Source organism: Cyanistes caeruleus, chromosome 6, assembly GCF_971803275.1.
Source record: "Cyanistes caeruleus chromosome 6, bCyaCae1.hap1.1, whole genome shotgun sequence".
Lineage (NCBI taxonomy): Eukaryota > Metazoa > Chordata > Aves > Passeriformes > Paridae > Cyanistes > Cyanistes caeruleus.
This window is the reverse complement of record NC_141706.1, coordinates 41,753,779-41,776,522: the sequence shown is the minus strand read 5'-3', so window position 1 is coordinate 41,776,522 and position 22,744 is coordinate 41,753,779. Positions and strand designations below refer to the sequence as shown.

Here is a 22,744-nt window from a genome sequence, read left to right as displayed (position 1 = left end):
GAATGTATCAAAAGAGGACATTCCAAAGGATGATCTACATATTACACTGGATAATCTATGTGAATCCCTAAATTACTGAAGGAAAAATAAAAATTTAGCTGCAACAGAAATACCACAGACCTACATTAGGCTTACAAATATGAGGAAGAAAGGATTCTCATCTGGCTACCCTAAAATACTTGGAGAAGAAATGAAAAGCCAGAAAAGGCATATTCCGAAAACATTGGCAAATTGGCTTTTTGCTCACTCAGGATGCAAAACAATGCAAGCCATTTTGTACAGAATAATATTAACTCTTTAAAGCCAGACATTTAAAGAAATGACAAAATGTTTAATACAAGAAGAGGAGGAAGTCTCCTGGAGAATAGAATTATTTTCTATTATTACAATTAACAGTTCATCTGAAGAGTTCTCTATAAAATATAACACACAGGCAAGTTGCATATTTAAATTTTCCTCAATCATATTTCATTATATACCACTGAGTATATATTTCATTATATACCACTGAGTAATTCTGCAATGCAGCTTATCATTCTAGTCATAGTGAAATTTCTGCAGAATTAACTTCATTAACTAACCTACAAAACTGAGATCCCAATTTTAAACTTTTATGTGATAGCTAATACCTTTCATGTATAAATTATGTGTGTAACAGGCTGAATAAACAAACAGCGACAATGATAAGATTAAGTAGGTCAAAAAGATGAACCTTTAGTTAAGATTTCATTTTATTTAGTTCTGATATGCTGTATTTCTAATTTAAATTCTGATTGTTCAACTAAATTATAATGTGATGAATAATCCCTTTTTTCAGAAATCTTGATGTGAAAATACTACACAATTAAGATTTTAAACTGTCAGTAAGTATTTATTTATATGTACAAAAGTACATATTGGGAAAATAATGTATCCTCTACAGAGAAGCAGGTTTCTGGGAATCACAATTCAACATTCCACCTACAAGTTATACAACCAGTTAGTTTTTTGCTATTGTTGTTTGTTTTCTTTGGGGTGGGGTCGGGGGGGTGTACATGTACATGCAAGTTATGCTCAGAAATATTTTATAAAGCTAAGTGAATATTTGAAGGTTGTCATGTCATTATAAATACATTTGTATTTTCATGCACATTACAAGATTATGGTTGCTGTACATTACATTTGTATGGGAAAACAAATGGTTGAATTAAAATTTCAGCCTTTTAATCACTCTGGAATAGTTCAACTTAATACATGTAGTTCTAAGTAAAGATACAGATAACTATATGGTTTTTTTATGAAAAAAAAATTATGAAAGTCTATGAAAGTCTAGTCTACTTTGAGTATTCCACAGCTGTTCTTTTCATAATGCTGAAATCTGTCTTAATTGCTACAAAGAGGTCTTCAAAGACAATGTGAATTATTCATTATTCATCTGATATCTGGAAGTTACAAAGTGATAGATCTATCCATAAGCAGAGATTTATGTTTATGTTTTCACTGTACAGTGAATTTTATTAGTATGCCAAAGGTACTGAAATTTGTTTTTCCTAATGTTCACAATACTCATGATAGAATTATTGTTTTTCAAACTTGCCTGTTGCTTCAGTACCAAGTTCTTCACTCCTTCCATTACAAACTGCGATCCTGTATTCATAACACGTGAAAACAGACTGAAAAAACAAAACAAAGATGATGTGTAAGATCTCTGTTTTTAATTTGTATTCTTAAATTTTATACTAACCTCCAATTCCCAATAAAGTCAATAGGACCTAAGTACCAAGTATTTCAGTTTGTCATAAAATATATTCTTCATATCACACGGCAAGCAAATGTATAGGAATACACTACCAGATGGATCCTCACCTATCAATGGGAGTCTTGGATTCTTAAGTCCACTGAACAGGTTGTTTTACAACTTCCGTAATGTAAGGATTTGAGTGCTCCTTTCAAGTGGGTATGCCAATCACCAGGGTTAACAGAGATGCTGAGCATCTCCAACAAACCAAAGTGAAATTTTTACAAGTGAAACAGCACCAGAATTCTCTCTAACCATACTGTGCCAGATTCCTTACAGTGACAGTGACAGGGAATTCCTGAAAGTAAAGTTGATAATGAGGACTGAAGTCCTCTGAAGAATGGAAAAACCCAAGTCCTATATCCTATATGGGATGTAACCTTAGCTAAGTAATTTTTTTTTCATGTCTTGAAATAAATAACTACACCTTTCAACAAGCAGACAGACACCCAGACCAGGACATTCTAATGAAACAGCAGTGTGTTCTTGCAGCCCTGACAGTCTCCAAACCCAGGAGAGAAATGATTTTGAATATACAGGGCTGTTTTTACCTTTTGCCATTGACTACTTAAGGCTCAAAGTGATGGCTATTATAGATCCAGTTCCTGGCACTGAATTCTCCTCATGTGAGAGTGCATTTAATGTGCAGGTGCAGACTGCACTGTATTAAGATAGTTTGTGAATTTAGTCACAGATCCTTTTTGTTTTACTCTCTGTGTGTACTGCACACTGTTAAGGGGAGATGAATACTTGTCATTGTTTGCAATGTTTGTTTGCAAACAGGGAGATGTCTTGTTCTGGGCCCTATATAACACTAACCATGCTTTCAGCACTACTAAAATAAGATAAGAAAACCTAAAGGCTTACAAAAAATCAATCAAAAGCATACCCCAAAGGTTTAGGCGTAGCATTTCCATAGCTGGTTGGAGCTGAAGCCATCTTAGTGAAAGCCCTATGAAAGCAGGGGTAAAAAACAAATATTTATCTCAGGTACATATTTCTGTAGAATGTTCCACTCTAGTCATCTGAAAGTGAAAAAAACTGTATTTCTAACTCTTTCAGGAAGTAATTATTTATTACAGGCATCACTCTTGCCTACAAATAAAATAGAAATTAGATTTTATAGTCAAAAGACAAAGATTTCATTCAGATAATATGTAAAACTACAATAACTGATATGCAACACGACTCCTCGGTATGAACTAATAAAACCTCGGAGTCTGAACTGGCACAACTTTTCATTTAATTCAGTAAGTTGTTTCTGTCCTGGATCATTAAGGGCAAAACTACATGTCATGTTCTAGAGTGTTCTGGCACTACTGTAGCTTAGTTTTAAAATAAGATTTGCATGTATTACCATAACATAATTTATACCAAATGAATATTTAAGAATAATTTACAATTTAAGAGAAGTAACACATAATTCCTGAACACAATGCTGGGTTTTGTATTACCTATATATATTACTCATTAATAGGATAAAAAAGAAATTACTTACTTCCATTGTTTTATGTAGCTCAAAGGAGCGAGATTACAACCTGCATCCGTCAATGCCTTTTTATACTGCTCCAAATCAATCTGAAATCATAAAGTGGAAAATTATAAAAGGTTGAAGCAACTCTTTTACAAGGACAAGATATACTAAATATTAAATAAGTAGTGCAAAGTTATAGCATTGACCCAAGCTAAAAAGTTATTATGAATCTCAATCTCATTTCCTACAAAGTATGGAAATGCAACTTGAAATACAATTTGTGATAAGCAGATCCCATTAAACTGAACAGTGCTTGTGGAATTAAATCCTGTGCACTTTCAGACATGGAACAGTCTTTATACTAGCATCAACAGAATGCTGGTTTCTGTAGAATGCCAAAACAGTAAATAATAAATGAAGAGGAGCTAATGTACATTAATACAAATACTTTCTATTTGCCTAACCCTGCATTTTTTTCCATCAGATAATGTTTCCATGTAGTAAAAATTTTCCTTGAAATTAATCATCCTAAGTTCAAAAGAAATATGAAGAAATTATTTCCTGAATTAATCAGATATTGGCAGATGTATTTCTCCTTCATTCACCTGCTAGTCAATTGACTCGATCATTCTTGACTATATGGAGTGAAATGACTCATATATTTGTTTTGCTTTATCTACTTCTTTAATCAGTGGAGTGGAATAATAGACAGCATGCTAAGATGTGTCTTGCAGTAACTCTGATCTAAATATGTCAAAGTATAATATTCCTTCTTACTAGTCATTCATATCCTTTGAAATGGTGGCTAAAGCTTTGTGAGCAGATTTCCTGGCAATAAGACAAAATTTATTTAAAGTTCTAGAATCTCCTGGGCATTTCATACTTCACTTTTCAAAGGAACAGAAATATCTACTTAGTGTTGAAACGACACAGAAAAATCTTTGTGGTAGAATCTGGTGCTGGAAGCTGTAAAGAACATGGGTACCTCTGAAGGTGCCTGAGCTGAGCTTATGTAATAGATGAGAAATAATCGCATTTTGTCTTCAGGAGTTCCTGCTGCAATAAGAAAAAAAAAAAAAAAGAATTAAAAACTACAACTGTAGTTTGCTGCTTTGTTTTGCTGCTACATTAACTGCTCTTCAGCAGCCATATATATGTACATGCAAATCATTAGTTATGATAATAAATGCTATCAATAACCATGGCCTTCTTCAATGTGTAAGATGGTAGAAAGCCAGACAGCAATTTTAGTAATACTTGGGTTAGATGTTCTCATTCTTTCAGAAAGTTTTATGCTTTCTCCTTTTGTTTGTAGAACACATTATTCTTCATATAACATAGTAAATATATTATGTAGGGAAATTTTGACTTATTTTATGTGGAGATTGGAAACATCATCTGGAAGTAGGTCTATGGAAAAGCAGACTAAAGAAAAAAAATCATAGAAGTAAAAGGCACAGCATATTATTTTTTAGCTCTACAACTTGCTTACACAGCTCTATGATTCACTATATTGAAATACTTGAGGACTGCAAAAGCATTTATATGAACCTCTAGTCAGGAAAAAAACCCTAAATTTCCAACTTCAGAAAGGATTTCACCTCCTAAATCCTCTTTCATTGGAGAAAAACACTTCCTACTCTTGGGAAGCATTATTCAAATGCAATCAAAATTCATCTCTCCAGATCAAAAGGCTAATGTAGCCACTACTTAGACTATAAACTACTACATCAGTTTTTGGACAGAATCTTTTTTATTTTTCTAGAAGAAAATCACTGTTAGTAAAGACAATAGCTTCAAATGAAGTTTTCAGAAGAACAACTTCTCAAAAACAAACATTGTAAATTAAAATTCATTATAAAAGCCTGATATGTTTAGTACAACATTTTATAAGACTGCACTTTCTTGTACTTGTGGGTAAGAAATTACTTTCTTTCCTGTTTTCCTTTTTCTGTTTTGTTTGTTTTGGGTTGTTTTCCCCTACTACGGAATGTGGATCATTTCAGGAGTAGACCATCTGATCTAATCTGGAAATTCTATTTATAAGTGAGCATATATTTAGTCTGGCAGAAGTTAAGAGTAAGCACTGTCATAATGAGCATTTAAGACTTGGTACAATCTTCTCTGCAAAGTAGGTTTTACTAACCTTTACCAAACACCAGTAAGTCTGAAGATCAAGAACTGAAGAAACTTTGTATTACCTAAACCAAAAGCCAAATTTCAAGGTAGAGATCCACCTGGAATTCACTTGGGCAAAAAAAACCTCTGATAAACAGCTGTAAGACTCAGGTCAATTGAAATTATTCACTACTTTTTTCTAGACTATGATCTGGCAGCACAGAGAGGCAAAATGCTCAACATTCTGAAGAAAATGTAACTTGGCAAACCTAGAACAGACCAATTATATATTCAACTGAAAAACCAGCAGGCAGCCTTTAGCTCACTACTCTAGGATAGAGTAAAACGCACTAAACTGGGAGGCAGTTTATAGTCCTGTGTGGTAGATTAGAACAACACAGTAACAAATAGGAGGCTGAAGGCTGAAGCTATTGAGTGGTAACATCTAAGTGCTTTCATGAAGAGCTCTGCAGATCTCATCATCCACAAGACAAATATCCCCACACATAATGCCAATAAGTAGTTCACCAGTGGAAGCACAGGAAGACTTGATGTATTATTCCTTAGAAATGTTTTCTGCTGGTATTTCTCAGTGAATCACACAATATGAGGCTGGACAGTTTTACAGGACAGCATGCCTGGAAATAATCACTGTGATTTAACTTAAATCTTTTTCTTACATGGACTTAAACCTTGGCAATGCTTATGAAATGCTAACATAACACTGTGAATACCTGAATACTTAGCTTATGAAGAAAAACTCTAGCTTGTAAATTTAATCTTTCTCTTGTATAAAATCCAGGAACCTTGCTAATAGGAATGTTGGTATGATGCATCAGCCTTGGAAAACAATTTGCTTTACACTGCAATCTAAAAAGGCATAGAATATGTGGATTCAGGTAAAAAGTAATTGGTCCAGTAGGACATATAAGCAAGCATAAAAATTTGTTTTCATATCTAAGTTTATGCAAACATAAAAGCTGAAATCAAAACAGTACATGAAATGTTAATTCTGAACATGGAAAATGACTAGTTTGTATTGATGCTTAATAAAAGTACACATTATACATATTTTTATTAGCTTAATATACAAAATGAATATATTTACTGAATTACAGATTGATACCTGACATTAGATTTTCTGGAAGTTTATTAGTTTCTAGACTTGACCCATTATGAGATCTTCAAATTTTTGGCTGAGATTTCTACCAACTGTGCACTATATCTCCTTCCTTTTGATTATACAGCATGGACACTATTAAAAGATTTTTGTAAAAAGTCAGCAGGATGTATCTATACTCTTTCTATAAATATGAATCATTATACAAACTCCAAGCAGGCATTAAGCCCAGTATGTAGCTGCAAGTTACACACATAATCATGCAGTAACAAAACATTTTCTTAAAGAGCACACTGAAAAAGAGCAGAAACCCTGGGTCTCCAAATGCTTGAGGCTTGCCAACATAATTGCCAGTATGCAGACAAGTCAGAGATCGTAATTTAAGTTTTACAATTTTGCTCTGCATGTTATTTTCTTCCAGCCAACCAGTATCAGATCATACTGAAATCTGTCAGAGGGTTATGACACGCGTCAGGCTGTGATAGATTGAAAGAAGAATTGATGCTGGAATAGTACAAAAAGCTGAGAATTCATTTAGGTCTCAGCCTTTCAGAGAAAGGCCCCTGGTGACTCTTGCTAATAGAGAACCCGAGCACCCCTGGTGTGTGATGGTCTGATATGACCCATACCTGACACAGAAGCTGGGATGCATTGCTTGAGCTCTTACATGATGAAAACAGACATGCCACAGCTGAATCAACACATGCAAAGCTTCCGGTGAGCCTCAGTGAACTGGCCAGTTTACATCTTGTGTCCCTTCTCTCCACTTGTCCCATTCATTTCTTCCATCACACAAGCAGGAGCTACCTACATTGCAGCCCCTTGATCTAACCAAATTCTATGAAGTTTCCATTGTGTTCATGAGGTATGTGTATGTTGTAAAACATGCAGTAGAATTTTAAAGAATTAGTGTTGTTCAGACCACAGAATGCCATGCTACACTAAATACTGGAAAAGCACAAAAAATAAAATGCTGACCTTCAAAAATAAGGGGTTAGGAAAGGATTTTAATGGAGCTGCAGAAGTTGCTAATGTTTTGGATACTGCTCAACTGAAGTATTAAACTCTCTAGATTGCTACTGAAGATCAATCAAAAGCTGTTTTCTTTACAAATCTTGTACAGGTTGCTCCTTACCAACCCTGAAATCCAAACAGGTAGAGATTTATTGTGTAGCTTAACAAATTGTATACCAAATTCAGATTTAAAGTACTCACCATCTGGGTCAGAAATCATGTCCAGCAGAGATTTATCCAGAGTGGATTTGCTCATTATTTTTTCCTCATATTCAAAATACACATCCAGCTTTCGACTCTGTTTAAGAGTAAGCATTAGGGTTAACATCTTAAAACTGTGAAAGAATATTTCCTCTTTTAAAAGGTATGTAGTTTTAGTTATAAATACAGTTTAAAAAATTTTATTTTTAAATAAATTATCAATAAAAGTAACTAATGCTTGCATTAGAATATGCTTTTATTAACTCTCAGAAAGTTGATGTGTATTTAATTATCATACTAAAAGTGAAAAAGAAAATTAAGCGTGGGATGACTGATGTGAATACTGAACTGGAAGAGAAGCTTTGTTTTCAACTATGGCTTTGTCACAGCTGAAAACTACATGCCATCATATACATTACTATGTTGTAATAGGAAAAAATAATGGTCAAGTGAATATTATGTCAAATTTATTCTGAACCTCCAGGCTCTCAGAACACAAGACAATTATTCAATGCAGATAAATGTAGGAAATCCTTTATACATTATGGCATCATGCCAAAGAAACATTGGCAACTGCCAACTTGGGTTGGTACTGAAATACTACCTCAGATCAAAGGCTTGTAATAATTCATTCACACCAAAGATGGAGAAGTTTATTATTAGATTATCTGGTTAACACTGGAAAAGAAGTCTCTCATTATACAATGACACACCAAGATGTTGTGAAAATCCTTTTTAGGGATGATGGCACAGGGACTATACAAAATTATTGAGGCAAAAGCTTTATGGAAGACATCTCATGGCCATGCAAGTAATGACTGCACTGCAGCACATCTGCACAAACAGACAAGCTTTGCACTTATTGAGCATGATCTTACAAGCTAAAAATAGAAAAATACAGTCCAGAACTTATTTTAAAATATTACAATGCAGATCATTATGTGTGTTTGAACATTAAAATGTAGCATCACAACAAATGTTATAGCTACTCAGCTTACAAAACCTTAGTATCTGGTAACTAACTAAATCCTGATGTTTGAACACATTCAGCTGGCAGAGTGGATCTCCATCTTGCTGCTTTGGAAGTGTGTCAGCTCCACATCATCTCCACCTTGAGACTGAAATGATACTGCCAGAGTGAGCAAGAGTCACCTTGCTTTTCTTGGGTTAAATGACTTGAGAAATTTTGCCTGATAATGCTAAAGCATTTAAAACTGCTATGGCACCTTTAATCCAGTGCAATAGTTATTGTAGTGACAGTACATAAAAACTTTGAAAATTTGGCTTTCACATATTTCTGAATTCTACTAAAATTATTCCTGAGATCACAAATAAAAAAATTATTTTAAAAAAAGTTATTTTACCGCCTCGAGAAAAAAAAAAAAAAAAAGTGTTTCTCTAGCATAAAGCCATCAGGATATTTCACCTTCTAAGTACTGTAAGTTCTCAAAAAAAGAGCTAGAGAGGAGAAAACAAAGTAAAAAAGATATGAATTACAAGAATATTTTTATATTGAAAGCATATGGTGATCAGCTTATGATGCAGGTAGCTATACAACACTTCCATTTCTCAGCTACCACTTCATGAACTCCTTGAGAAGAGCAGTTACTTGCAAAGCAACAACTTAATTTAAAGCTTTTATGGATGCTTGCAATTACAGCTTATAAAGTAAATTACCATGAAGAGCACTCAAAAATTACCCCCTTTTAGGGGCAGAAGAATGTGTTCTGTTGATTGTTATAGAGACTATGACTACATAGAAAGTGCATGAAATGAGGGAAAAAAACCCCAAAAAAGCTATAGCTTCTTTCAAGCTATATTTACCTTGAGTTTACGTTAAAAGAGTAGTATGAAGTCTGAATAGAACTGAACTACCAGCCTTTTTCTAAAACCTTACATCAGATGCAATTTGGTATCTGGCAAACCATGTGAGAACTCAATACTACAGCATCTTGAAGATTTTCTGGGTTATAGTTTCCTTAAATCTCTCTAGAGACATAAAGCAACTGCAAAGAAACTAGCACTATTTTTTTAAGTCTTTCCATTACATTCAGTTGCTTTTTGTGCTTTATCTACATTTGTATCTTGTTAAGTGAGGCTAAATTCGATGCTTTTAAGTTTAAAATATTTTTCCCAGACAAAAGGCATCCAATAAAAAAGGGATTGTCTTGAAATGTGGAAACTCAATCTTATAAAGTTAAATTTATTACTGTTGAATTTGGCAAAGCCTATATTATCTTAGCTGGTGATCTGTTTACAAGAAATTTATTCAGATGGCATGTAAAAATGTACAACATAAAAAGATTCACTGAGTCTCTGTATTTGTTTACAGATCAACTTCTAAATAAAATTTCATAATTCAAACATCAATTACTTTCAATTGTAAGAGCAGATTGGCAATTGTTAACTTACTTGGAGCCCAGGCTAGGTAAAATTCTTCTCAGCCATGTGCAACTTTATGACTGTATGACTATGGCTGTTGAACAAAACAGATTACCAGCAGCAAAGAAAATTCACTGGTTGCATATATGTGCTATACTTTGAGTCTAATCTGAAACATTAATGATACATGGACACTCACTCTTTTCAAAAATTTTGCACAATTACTTTCGAAGTGCAAACTCAGCACTCTTTTGGGGAAAAAACCCAAACTGAAAATCTCAAAAGTTTATATCCACATTTTTCTATCTACTGTCTATTTTTTTTTTTTTCTATCCACAATAGGGACATCAGAGGTAAGCAGCAATGTAAAACTTTTGAGACTCTTTCTGATGTGACAAACTAAAGAGACAGATCAATATGGTATGTCTACTCAGCTGCTTCACTAAATAACTAACAAAAGTTACTAGCAAAGATGCCAATTAGGGCAATATTTTTCTTAAACTGCTTTGCTAGGAATTAGGACCCCAAATCAGATTTCATATGGGTTACTGAACAGCCTTAAACACTACTAGTTACCTTTTGACAGATATCCCAGATATGCCACATCAATGAGACAGTTACTTCTTGAAGAGCCAACTTGTCTAAGAGGTGCTGATAAGAAGCAGATGTCCCATTTAACTTAAATAAGTGCAATTTTGCTCACTCAATGGCAAACTCAGACATGCCAAGAGGAAAAGCTGGGGAATAGGAGCTAAACAATCCTGTAGATTCAATAAAAAAAAACAAAACAGCAAAGAATAGGTTCTTATGGGTGCCAAAATGGCAAGCAATGTGAAGAAAATCAATAATGATAAAAAATAGTTATTCCTTTTATGCCTCCTGCTCTAGACTTTTTACAATGACATCTTGTTCCACACCAATCTCAGTCAAAAGACCTTTCTGGCTGCCTTTTCAGAAACGGGATTCTATACTGCAGTTAAAGTGCCACACTTCAGCTTGCTTTTTTAAAAAAAAATATATTTGTGAAAGCTTTCGACTTATCATCTTTAGAAATAGGCTGTTTGTAAGCCAAAACTTATTTTAGGGAAAATCACTAAAGTGCATGGGAAAGTCTGCTTGAGCACTGTATTCCAAAATGAACACAAAATTCCTTCTTTTTAAAGCAAGTAAGTGGAAGCAGGACCCATTAAAATCTCTTTGAGAGAAATTTTTGTAAAGACTTGCTGGAAGATCTCCGGTCCTCTTTACACTACAAAAGTTCTTAATTTTAGACAGAGAGAACATGCAGAAGAGAGAAGACATTTTCTAAGAAACTATCTGAGGTCTTTTTCAAAGATGCTGACAGAAAGCAACCAGAAGTAACTGCATCCAGAATGAAGGAGGCTGGTCAGCTAGTTAATAGTGTGCTGCTATCAAGAGGAAGAGAAACTCTGGAAGAAAGCTGGAAGTGGCAGTCACAGCTAATTCCTTTCCACTGAACTGCACAGAATGATGATAGGAAGGTCACTGTAACTGAACTCAGAAAAATCTGTTTTGCTAGAAGGCTACTGAATTATCACTTCTGAACTACAGAAAAACAGCCTGGGCCATTGTGACATACATATTTCACAAACACATACCATTTCCCATGGTGTAAGACAAAAATGTAAGCTTATTTAAAACAGAGTACTTAAAATAGAGGAATTTGAATTTAAATTAAATATTCATATTTAAAATATGAATTTGAAAATTTGAAAGGCTATTGTCAATCCCAATTAAGGGATTCCCGATTAAGAGATCATTCAAAGTACCAGATCTTGAGATCAAGCAAAAGTAGAGATACATAATAAAACTATATAGGAATTTAAAAAACCCCTAAACCAAACAAATACAAGTAATTTAAGACAGACAACAATTCATATAAAAATCTGCCACTTAAATTCACATCTGTAGAATTCTAGCAAGAGGTTATCTAATCTATCCCCAACCGTCATTTTAGAAGAGTATATGTATGTATCTTTTTATATTCATGATTTAACATACATCAGTATTTCTATTCATATCAGAGTGAGATGCAAAGATAAGCATTACTTGAAATTTCAAAGCAGTTACATAGGCAAGTCTAGCCCTAAATCTGTTCTCTGTTGGGTCCAGACCTTCAGTCATCAGGTTCAGCAGAGGAAAAAACAATAAATGCAAAACAAGGATGCATTTGTTCTAAGCACTGACCATAAATACTTGATGGTTTGCTTCATGAAAAAGTGATGCATACTTTCCATTATTTCACTAAAAACTTAAGCCAAAAATCTGCCAAGACCTGTAAGTATGTGATTAATTTCTGCTTTCCTCTTGCTGTGTCTTAGAAAATGATCCAAGAGAATGTAGAAAGCAGCTGTAAATTGAACATTAAAACATGACAAGAAAAATTGTATTCACTTAGTATATCTAAAGCAGGTTTTGTTGCATTCTTTGCATAGATCCTTATATATGCAGTGAAGAAAAAGGCTCAAATAATTAATATAGTAAAACCCCACAATGGATAATGCAAATAGTCTATTTTAAAGTATGAATGCACTCCCTGATTATTTTAGAAGTGAAAATATAGCAACCTGAAGAAGAGCATGGTGCCTCACTAGCTCCTCCTGACCTCAGCACTTTCAAAAAAACTTCTGTCTTATCCTAATCTGGTTTCATTATTTAACTGTATATAAAACCTATTAACCACAAAGTCAAGGTCTCATCAGAATTTCTTTTAAAAGTACTGGATGAGACACTGCCCTTTTTGAGAGTATTTTTAAGAAATTCATTAGGTAGCATAACATCCTGCATACTAAAATTCCACAGATCAAGACTGAAAGATACGTAGTTTCTAACACTGGAGGTGAAAAGAGAGGACAAAATGGTCAGGAGAAAGCAGTTGAGATAAACTTTACAGTGATTCAGTTAAAAGGTTTTACCATATGCAAATTTCAGTAGAAAAAACATGTCTGTCTGCATTAGTTTAAGACAATTTCCCAAGTATCTGGAGATGAACTGATGTTTTCTAAATCAAAAGAAAAGATGATGGAGATGTACATATCAATATACTGAAGAAACTGCATGGCCATTTGTCTCACAATTTTCTTTGACATTGATACAATAAGAAGGTAAAGAGCCTGCAAACTTTGCAGGACCAGAATTAAGAATCATGGAGGAACGGACCACCACTCCTAGGGCACTCCCTAACAGCAGGCTCCCTATCAGGGCAGCAAGTCAAGGGCTGGTTGGGCACCCAGACAAGGCAACTCCTTCCACCTCTAGGTAATCAAGTGTGTTGCTATCATCTAATGCATCTGACTCCAGCTAATTGCCAACAGGGTACTGGAAAGCCAAACTGATGTTATTGCCATTCTACATCTTGCTCTGAAACTTGTTTTCCCACCAAGAAACCATATAAAGAACACTACTGGTCTAGGCCTGGCATTATCACACCAGTATCTTTCTTAGAAAAGGGAATTTATAGACAAGGCATCAAAATATCAATACTGTTGACTTCATTTTTTTTCCAGTGGTATTAAAAGTACTGCTTTTAAATTGTCAGATATGAAAATTGACATATCTAATAGTGTGAAAGCCCATATATTAGCACCCTAAAGTAATGAAAAAGTAAATCACAGAGAGACACTCATCACCCCTTCTCCAACTTATAAATACATAAAATTAATTTATTCATTTAATTAATGAAATTAAAATTAAGAATTAATCCTTTGTCTCTTTGAAGAGAACTTCAAAGAAATTCAGTAACAATAATAAATGAGGACAGATCTTCCATTCTTTACAAATGTTAAAGCTAGCTTCAAAACACATGGCCTTCCATGAATTTTAAGTAGCTTGGGGTAAAACTCTAATTATTGATTTTCAGCGAGACAGCTTGAAGCACTTTCCAAAACTGAAAAGAATTTCAGGGTTTCTGAAAGCCTCATCTACAATTTCTGTTTTCCCACTATGAAAACAAATCCATTTTCCAAGTTATCCTAGCAGTAACCAGGGCCTTCACTTGGCACCAATCCCTCTGCAAGGTCTCTGACAAAAGCAGCAGACTTAAAAGAGAAAAGACAAACCCCCTTGTGAAGTTCTTAAATTATGCACAAGACATCTAACACAGACCCTGGTGGAAAGCCCACTTCAGTAACCTGCACCATTATTGCCACATCTCTGGGTATGAGTTTTGTTGGTGAGCAGTCAACAGTGCCCTTCTGACAAACACATACAGAACAGAAGATTGCTTAGACTGAAGTAATGAATTGCCATGACACATCTCTAAAATAAAAGAAACACTCCCATCATAGACTTATTTTTTGAAAGACTTCAACGCACAATAACAGTTGTGACCACCATTAAGAAAAATGAGAATATACTAGTAAATTCTGGTAAGAAAAAAACTGGTGTTCTTTGCTTTCCTTGCAGAGACACTCAAAATTCATTATTTTTCACCCTTCAACACCAAGAAATGCTAAAGAGCGAATTCTGAAAAAGTAGCACCATTGAGAAGGCTCACTTTCATATCTTCACTGCCTCAAATATATTCCTTCAGTTAAAGAGTACTACTGGCAAAAAACTCAAGTTAGAGAGCAATTGTACCTTTATGTGCTCCAAAACGGCTGTTGCAACATTTGTATGAAGATCAATGAGCCTCTTCTTTTCCAGAAGTTCTGGAAGAGAGCTGAAGAGATTAAATACAAACTAACCTGCTGATTTGCACTGTTAGTTGAATTGTGTACTGTACACAGTAGGTATTAAAACATTTATGGAATTATAGAACAGTCTGGGTTGGAAAGGACCTTTAAAGGGTCTTAAAATCTAAAATTACAGAATAGGGTTGGAAATAAAAAATGACAGCATATAGATGTAATGATTCTTATAACCATACCTGAAGAAGAGGATTTCACTAGTTTTTTTAATGAAAGAATGCAGAGGTTGGGGATTTTGGTGGAACAGTGCAAGAAAATTTATGATGCACTTAGATTACTTGTCTTTGCTGAGAAAACACTCCAAAGTCAAGCACTTTGTGGAAGTTACATATGCAAGCACTGTTTTAGGACACTGCATTTAACTTTATCAGAACTATAAAGCATTTAAACTATATTATAAAGCTGAACAGCCTACATTTAAAGGTATTTATTTCAAAGAATACTGACAGTACAATAACAGAAGAAATTAGAAATGATTCACAGATAATTAAAAAATAATGCATTATTGACTACTTACCTGACAGCTGAAGTTAGCTTAGCTGTATTATCTGAAAGCATACTTATTGCTCCTTCATCCTCCCCTTCAATGCCCTGGGTTTTGAGGAAAGGTTCGAAAAGAGGAATAAAAACAGTCATAAGAAATACAAGTATCATACACGCAGATAAAGTCAGTACATTTAGAACTTATTTTCTCATAATGATATTAATGTCTGGATTGTGTTTTTCAGTTAGTATGGAAGTTATATAATTGTAACACCAAAGAACAAGAAATTGAAGCTTCTTATGAAATATGGTACTTCCAGTGTTACTTTTAAGACTGTATCATGCCTAAAATTCAGCATACACTGAAAATTTTTGTCTGTGGGATGACAGGGTGGGCTAGGCATCTCTACAAGCCCTATTATGCTTTATGTAAAAACACATAGAGGTGATAAAACTTACCATGATACTTTTAAGTCTTTTGACTTCATCTTCTTGGGCTCTGTAAGATTCCAGTTCTTGTTGAACAGACTCAGCCACCTCTGGAAAAGGACTAATGCAATAGTCTGCATTAACCTCAGTTAAATCAACAAACTGAAATACCAGAACCAGACAATAAAAACATTTTTGGAAATAACAATACACAAATCATGCAGCAGAATCAAATCACTGAAAATAACATCTTCCTGTAGGTTTACTTAAACTTTCTAAGATATATCCACTGCTTTCAATAATTTTATATAATTTTAGTAAGAACAATTTTGAGCTTTGTAACAAATAGCTGACAGACAAATATCATGGACAATGAATACTGGCAATGATCATTCCTTATGTTGGATGGATCCTGGTTGGATGCCAGGTGTTCACCAAGTGACTCTATCACTTCTCTCCTCAGCAAGACTGGGTGGGGAGAAAGCAAGGTAGAAAACCCCCAAAGTCATGGGTAAAGATACAGGCAATTGAAAAAAGGAAAGCTTTTGTGTGAAAGCAAAGGAAAACAACAGGTTTTATTCTCTGCTTCCCACCAGCAGGCGATGTCTTGCCATTTCCCAGGAAGCAGGGCTTCAGTAGGCAGAGTGGTTGCTCCAGAAGAAAAACATTTTAAAAAAACCAAACCATGGAATGCTGCACCCTTCTCCTACTTTCTCTTAGTTTTTATTGCTGAACAGTGGTATGGAATGAAATGGTACAGAAAGGTGTGGAGTATCTCTTTGGTCAGTTTGGGTCAGCTGTCCTGGCTATGCCCCCTCCCAAGATTTTGCCCACCCTCAGCCTGCTGGTGAGGGTGAATTCTGGGGAGACAGAACTGATGTTGTCGGAGCACTGCCCAGCAGCAGCCAGAACACTGGTGTGTTATCAACACCTTTCTAGCTACCAGTGCAAAGCACAGCACTGTGAGGGCTGCTGTGGGGAACATAAACTTCATCTCAGCCAGACCCAATACAACTTAAAAAAACCAACAAACCCAAGCTAGAAAGTATTTTCAAATAAGCTTAAAAACAAAACTACTATATATGAAGAATACTTAGAATTTATATACCTTTATGGCTTACCTGCCCTTATGCTTTTGCCAGAATTTATCAGATATAGTTAAATCATAGGACTTCTTATTTTTTTTCTTAGGTCTAGCACCTGCTGGAGTATTCTCTGTTCCTGCTGATTCTTCCAAGTTAACTCTATTCAAATGGAAATCCTAAAATAAAGAGGAATTTTATGTAAATATTTGACAGTTTAATTCTTTATTCAACATAAAGAACATAATCAACAAAGTATCTTCTAGATTACTTTCTAAAAAAATATGAACACTGCTATTTATTAGCACTTCATAAGTAGGCAGAAAACAGTTTACTAGTTAACTAGATAATAACAACACTCTTCTGACACTGAACTTTGAACATTGTTTTCTGCATAGTAAAGTAAGTTATTTAGCAAAGACTGTGCTCTAACAACTCTCCAAAACTTTGAAGTAGAAGTTTCTATGTTGCAGACAAAGTGTTTCTAAGGCTGCTTACTTACATAACTACAACATATGTATCAAAGCTGCCAAGAAGTTGATATCAGCAACAGGATTATTCTCTCTGAGAACTATTTAGCCACAACTTCACAGCTCTTTCCCTAATTTTTTGAGCACTAGTAAAATAGTGAATGCATGATAAAACAAAACTTTGCAACAAAGCTGCTATTTTTCCATATAGTTTTTCTTCTTCCACAGATGAATGAACATAAAATGCTTTGCTAGAGGACACAACTATGCTCATGTCACCACACTGCTCCCTGTGGGTCTTCTAGTTCTTTACCCCACTGCGAAAGACTGCCCTGTATTTTCTTCAGCTTAACTATTCTCTCTGGTTTTCAACAAAAAGTATTAACAAGTATTCCACTTCTTGACTTTGTCCTAGCCCTTATCAAGAACATTTAATACTTCTGAGGTCCTCTTTGCTTGACAAATAGAGTGAAATCTTCAACTACACAGAAACTGTTATGAACCTCTTAGAATAGATATTTTTTCCAGAAATAAAACATCACTTTTTGATTTTCATCAAAGCATATAGATAGGGATCACTGTGAGTGAAACTGTCAAATAAAGTTTTAAAATGTTTCTAGTTATCCTTTGGCAGGGACTTAAATACTACAAATTATTCATGCTCGAATAGAAACAAAACCAAGTTAACTCAATAGAAACACATGCAGTTGATGAGTGCAAACCTCATCTTACAAGAGGTGTTTAAGGTTTCGGCAAAAAAATAGCATTTTTCAAGTACACCTATTTGATAAAAACTTGCAAAGAATTATTTTGATTGCAAATTTAGCTGTAATTTTTAATGGAGATCTATGTTTTGGATCATTTTAACTCAGCAGTGACCTGCATTTTCAAGTTAGCTTTAGCATTTACAAGTTTTTCTAAAACAATTCTTATTGATTTGTGTTCTTCCTTTCAACTCCCCATTTTGTCCTTACAAGGCTTTCTAACCATGCCTCCCATTTTATTGTATGCACTGATGAAAGGTTTTTTTTATTCAGAAATAGGAATCTATTCATGCAAGCATGTTTATGTGTAGAAACAGCATGGTTACAATCTCAATGGATGCAGTACTCAACTGGGTAGTTCAACACTGTATAGCATTCCTGGACTTTGATAACTGAGACCTTAAACAAAACCCAGTTTGTTTGAAAGTATAGTTCACATAACCAACATCTTGGTAACACTCATGGTTACAATTTATGGCCTCTTAAAAAACTACTGCAGTTATTTCATGAAATGTTATGCTCAGTACATGAAGAGTTTGGCAGACTTGCCTCTAAGGTAACTTGATTAGTTTTGAAATTAAACTTTTGCCCTTGTCATGGAACCACAGACCCCTTGGTTACAATTTCACTAAAAAAATTCCTAATGCTGTGTACTTTAAAGACTCAACATTTAACAAGTTGGTCCAGAGAAACTACAGAAGCCTGATGCAGTAGAGATCCAATGATCTTTGAGTAAGTCTTCTAGTGTTATTCCAATACCCCATCACATTCATAGCACTAGTTGCTCTCAGCTTCCCGTACACCTTTGATCACTCTGCATCCTGATGAACTGGAGTCCTATCTCAACTCACACCTGAGGCCACCCAACACTATTTCAAGAAGAAATCTGTAGAAATTCACTACTTCTACCTGTGAGTCTCCAGTTCAACACTTACTGGAGAAAACTCAGTGCAAACTGTGTTTTTTTCAGATACACCTTTCCTAAAGAAACTAGGCCAAAAACTGTTATTTACAGAAAGCACTCTTAAATTAAAGAGGAAAGAAACCTCTTAAATTAAAGAGGTTTGGGATAACAAATTAATTACATAAAATAAAATTTACAAGTACCTTAAAACATTCCAGTAGTGCTGAAATATTTTCATGGTAGCAACACAAGTTTCTGGACACTACGTAGGACTATACAGTTCACCATCAACTTTACGTATCAACACATATGTGCATGTGCATATTTCATGTATGCTTCTAATAGTCACAATAATCAACCCAAAATAATTCTCAAAGCTAGATACTGAAATAATTTTTACAAATAATTCTCAGCATATAAAAAGTCTCCAGATACTAATTATTCTACTCTTTTTTAAAAATTATTTACTCAACACCTATACACAAAATACACAAATCTGAGGTAAAAAGAATGAGATATCATTCAAGTACATTTCTACTACTGGTTTTATAAAATAAACTTGAGGAAAGAAAGGCAGCTTAAGGCTATCTAAATTTCCAAAGAATTTTTCTTAAAATCTATTTTAGATTCTTTACAGTAGGACTGCATACCACTCTGCACTGAACACCTACACCACCTTGTGGAGAAAAACAGGAAAAAGAATTTTTAGAAGTTCAAACTAAAACCAAAACTGGTTTAAAAACACCATTAAAAGCATTTCTTTTTCAAAATTGAGTTGTACTTAATGGAGTTTGGGTATTACATAACATACAGATCATGAGCTACTGAATTAAACCCAGGATTTCTGAAACAGTGATCTTTTGATGATAACAACATTTCAACTTTTAAAATATTTTGGAAATTATTACTAAATAAACCTTCTAGAGAAACTCTTCCAAGTTGTTCTTTACTAAAGCAACTTCCAAGTAAAACAGACATAACAGATTTTGGATTAAAAGAGAATCTGGTAATAAGTTTTAACAAGAAACTGAGTGAATAAATAGTTTTGGTAACAAAATCGGAATTATCCTTACCAGAACATCATGCACTAAAGCTTGGTATGTCCAAGTATGATGTAGAGGAGTTGCTAAATCTATGTTTCTGTCAACAAGGACTAATAAGGGCCTTTGGAAGCTGAAAAGATGACACTGTGTTAGTACTTCTTTAAAAATGGTTAAAGCACCCCAGTAACATCCTGAGAGATATCAGCCATCTTCTATATCATATTTCAAGATAAACAAAACTGCCTACTGCTGAGCTCCTCCAGCCTTCCTGAAATAACTGGGGCTGATCATGATGATAAATTCTGTGAATCAAATCTTAGTAATGATAAAAAGATTATTTTATTTTGTACTAAGTGAAATTATCAATATATAAATATTGAGCAGAAGTCGAAACACTGAATATCAACTAACTTTTTAGGTATTAACTAATATATCTTTGAGTGGATACACATTTGAGTTCCAGAAAGCTTTCAATGGGTAATATTTGACCTTAATCTTCATTACGATCCTCAAATATAAAATCTCACTTCCAAGGGTTTCTAATTTAATTTTTCTCTTTACTTGTATATAAAGTCCATACAAAAATAAATTATGAACTTCTGACATGCACTGTGGTAATTCCATCAATACTCAATTTTGTGGTAAAAAACACATTCATGCCTATAGGTCTTGGGCTACGGCTACATGAAAAATTTATAGTGAAGATAGGAAGATTGTGAGCTGACAACATTATAACAACCATTTCTCTTAAGCACATTATTCCTACAATATGCAGTTAAAGTGCATTTGAACAGAGTAAAAGCATTAAAATTCCATGCTCTGGATTTCCCTGCAGAAAATATACTCATTTAAATATATAGTCTCAAGAGTGTTAGTCACCTGATTCTGGAAAACCAAACTACAGATCTGAAGCCATTCAACTAGTTAAAGTTTCCTATGTTTCCTTTACTGTGCACTTTAGTTCTGAGGGCAATGAGCTACACTATCAGAAAAACAAGCCACACCTCTGAAGGAAAAGCAGTGCTACAATTCAGTTCCCATGAAAATGAAGAAACTGGAATTTCACAACTGTTCTGCTCTCCTTTCAACCTCATTCCTTTTGCCAGCTTTGATGTTTTTGTGCCTTTTATCCAAGCTCTGATTTTAATTTGAGATAAAAGTAGGGTGACTGTTTTATACCCAGTGAGCAGATGATAAGTTTCCCTCAGCTACAATCTTGCCAATACATCTCCTCCTTTTCATGTACAGTATAAAGTCTCATCACACACCTTCCTAAGGCAGCCTGTGGAGTATTCAGCTACCTGGAGGCAACAGTATACAGGGATGCCACTGAGAACACATTATCAGATGCTCACAGGCATCCACAAAAGATTCAAATGGTCATGATTTAACAGACCCTGATTATCCAGGCAGTAGTCCTCAAGCAGTTCTCCTCTAGTCAAGATAGGGATCAGCTGAGAAACACTGGCTTTTGATATAATTAAACTGGTTAAATTAAAGCAAGAATATGTCTTTCTTTTAAAGGACTAAGAGCTGCTCAGAGCTATGTTGAGACATCCAACTACATTTCATAGCCCTGTTAACAGAGTGTATTTGCAGACGTTTGGCTCTTGCTGGGTTTAGAGGTTGAACAAAATTAATTGGTTTGTAACATAACTTCTGACTTACTGTCCTAGGACCATAGATTACTAATGTATGTACATTAAATAAATGGGTTATGCTGTGGGATTGGAAAACTCCCTTGAAAGTATGTAAATTCTTTCAATATAGAATTCAAACCAAATTCTTGTAAATACTGTTTTCAGTACAGTGGTGACTTATCCAGACAACTGAAATAAGAAAAATAAAATTACTAACACAATACCTGAACTGGCCAGCTCCAAGAGTGTCACCTGTAAAAAGACTGTTTCTGGCATCTCTCAGATTCTCTCTGAGCTTCTTATCCAATTTCTGAGGAGGGGAGAAACAAAACCACTTTTAACAAACCAATGGCTACCTAACCTCTTTACACAATCAACATTAAAAGATTCATTGTGCCTTTTTTGTAGTTTATAGATGTCTTAAATGCAGGAAGACTAGGTCTGGTGCACATGGGAAAGAAAGAAATCTTTATCTATTTTGTCCCTGCAGCTTTTATATCTATGTCCAGGACCACACTGAAGATGTTTCCTTAATGTCTACTAATCTCCCATATAATTAGCACCCTTTCCCTAAACATGCAAGTAGAAAATACCAGTAGGAAGCATCAAGAGGGAACCACAGCAGAAGCAGCAAATTGGGCTATCAGACATTGCCACAACAATTGTTTCATAAAAGTGAGATTATACTCAATATGAGTGCATGCACACTGCATGCTTAGGTTTAATCAGTATTATCATTTCACTGACAAAGAAGATGTGATGAAGATGGAAGAAATGAACCACAGTGACTCCTAATGAAAACAGGTCTGTAGAGACTAATTGTGATTTAGTTTGGTCATTTCATCCCTATTAGATGATCAAGTTCAATGTCAGTTTAATTTGCTATATTAAAAGTATCTTGTACTTAACAGGGTTTCCCAGTAAGATAGGTAAAAATTTCTTACTGATACACACAGAGGAACACAGGCCTGACAGCCACTTTTTAAACTAATTATAATGCCTATTAGAAGATCTTGATAAACTCTAGATTAGGAATAGTTATTTATGTTTAAGTTTCTCATTATCTGATTCCCTAGCATTACAGTTTCTACAGAAGTTCTGTGGAACTGAAATCAGAAAGGAAAATGTATGTAT

General features: G+C 34.5%; 1 protein-coding gene across 1 annotated transcript in view; it reads right to left on the bottom strand.

Moving 5' to 3' along the window:
- SCFD1 (sec1 family domain containing 1) overlaps positions 1 to 22,744 on the bottom strand; it is a 48,528-nt gene that overhangs the window by 12,980 nt on the left and 12,804 nt on the right. Inside the window, exons 9-19 of the mRNA XM_086894793.1 lie at positions 21,835 to 21,920; positions 20,001 to 20,100; positions 16,829 to 16,968; positions 15,738 to 15,828; positions 15,313 to 15,386; positions 14,686 to 14,767; positions 7,705 to 7,801; positions 4,237 to 4,307; positions 3,276 to 3,355; positions 2,667 to 2,729; positions 1,577 to 1,652 (exon numbers count right to left, since the gene is read on the bottom strand). Of these exons, the coding sequence (XP_086750919.1) occupies positions 1,577 to 1,652; positions 2,667 to 2,729; positions 3,276 to 3,355; positions 4,237 to 4,307; positions 7,705 to 7,801; positions 14,686 to 14,767; positions 15,313 to 15,386; positions 15,738 to 15,828; positions 16,829 to 16,968; positions 20,001 to 20,100; positions 21,835 to 21,920 (960 nt within the window). The remainder of the gene's footprint in view (positions 1 to 1,576; positions 1,653 to 2,666; positions 2,730 to 3,275; positions 3,356 to 4,236; positions 4,308 to 7,704; positions 7,802 to 14,685; positions 14,768 to 15,312; positions 15,387 to 15,737; positions 15,829 to 16,828; positions 16,969 to 20,000; positions 20,101 to 21,834; positions 21,921 to 22,744) is intronic.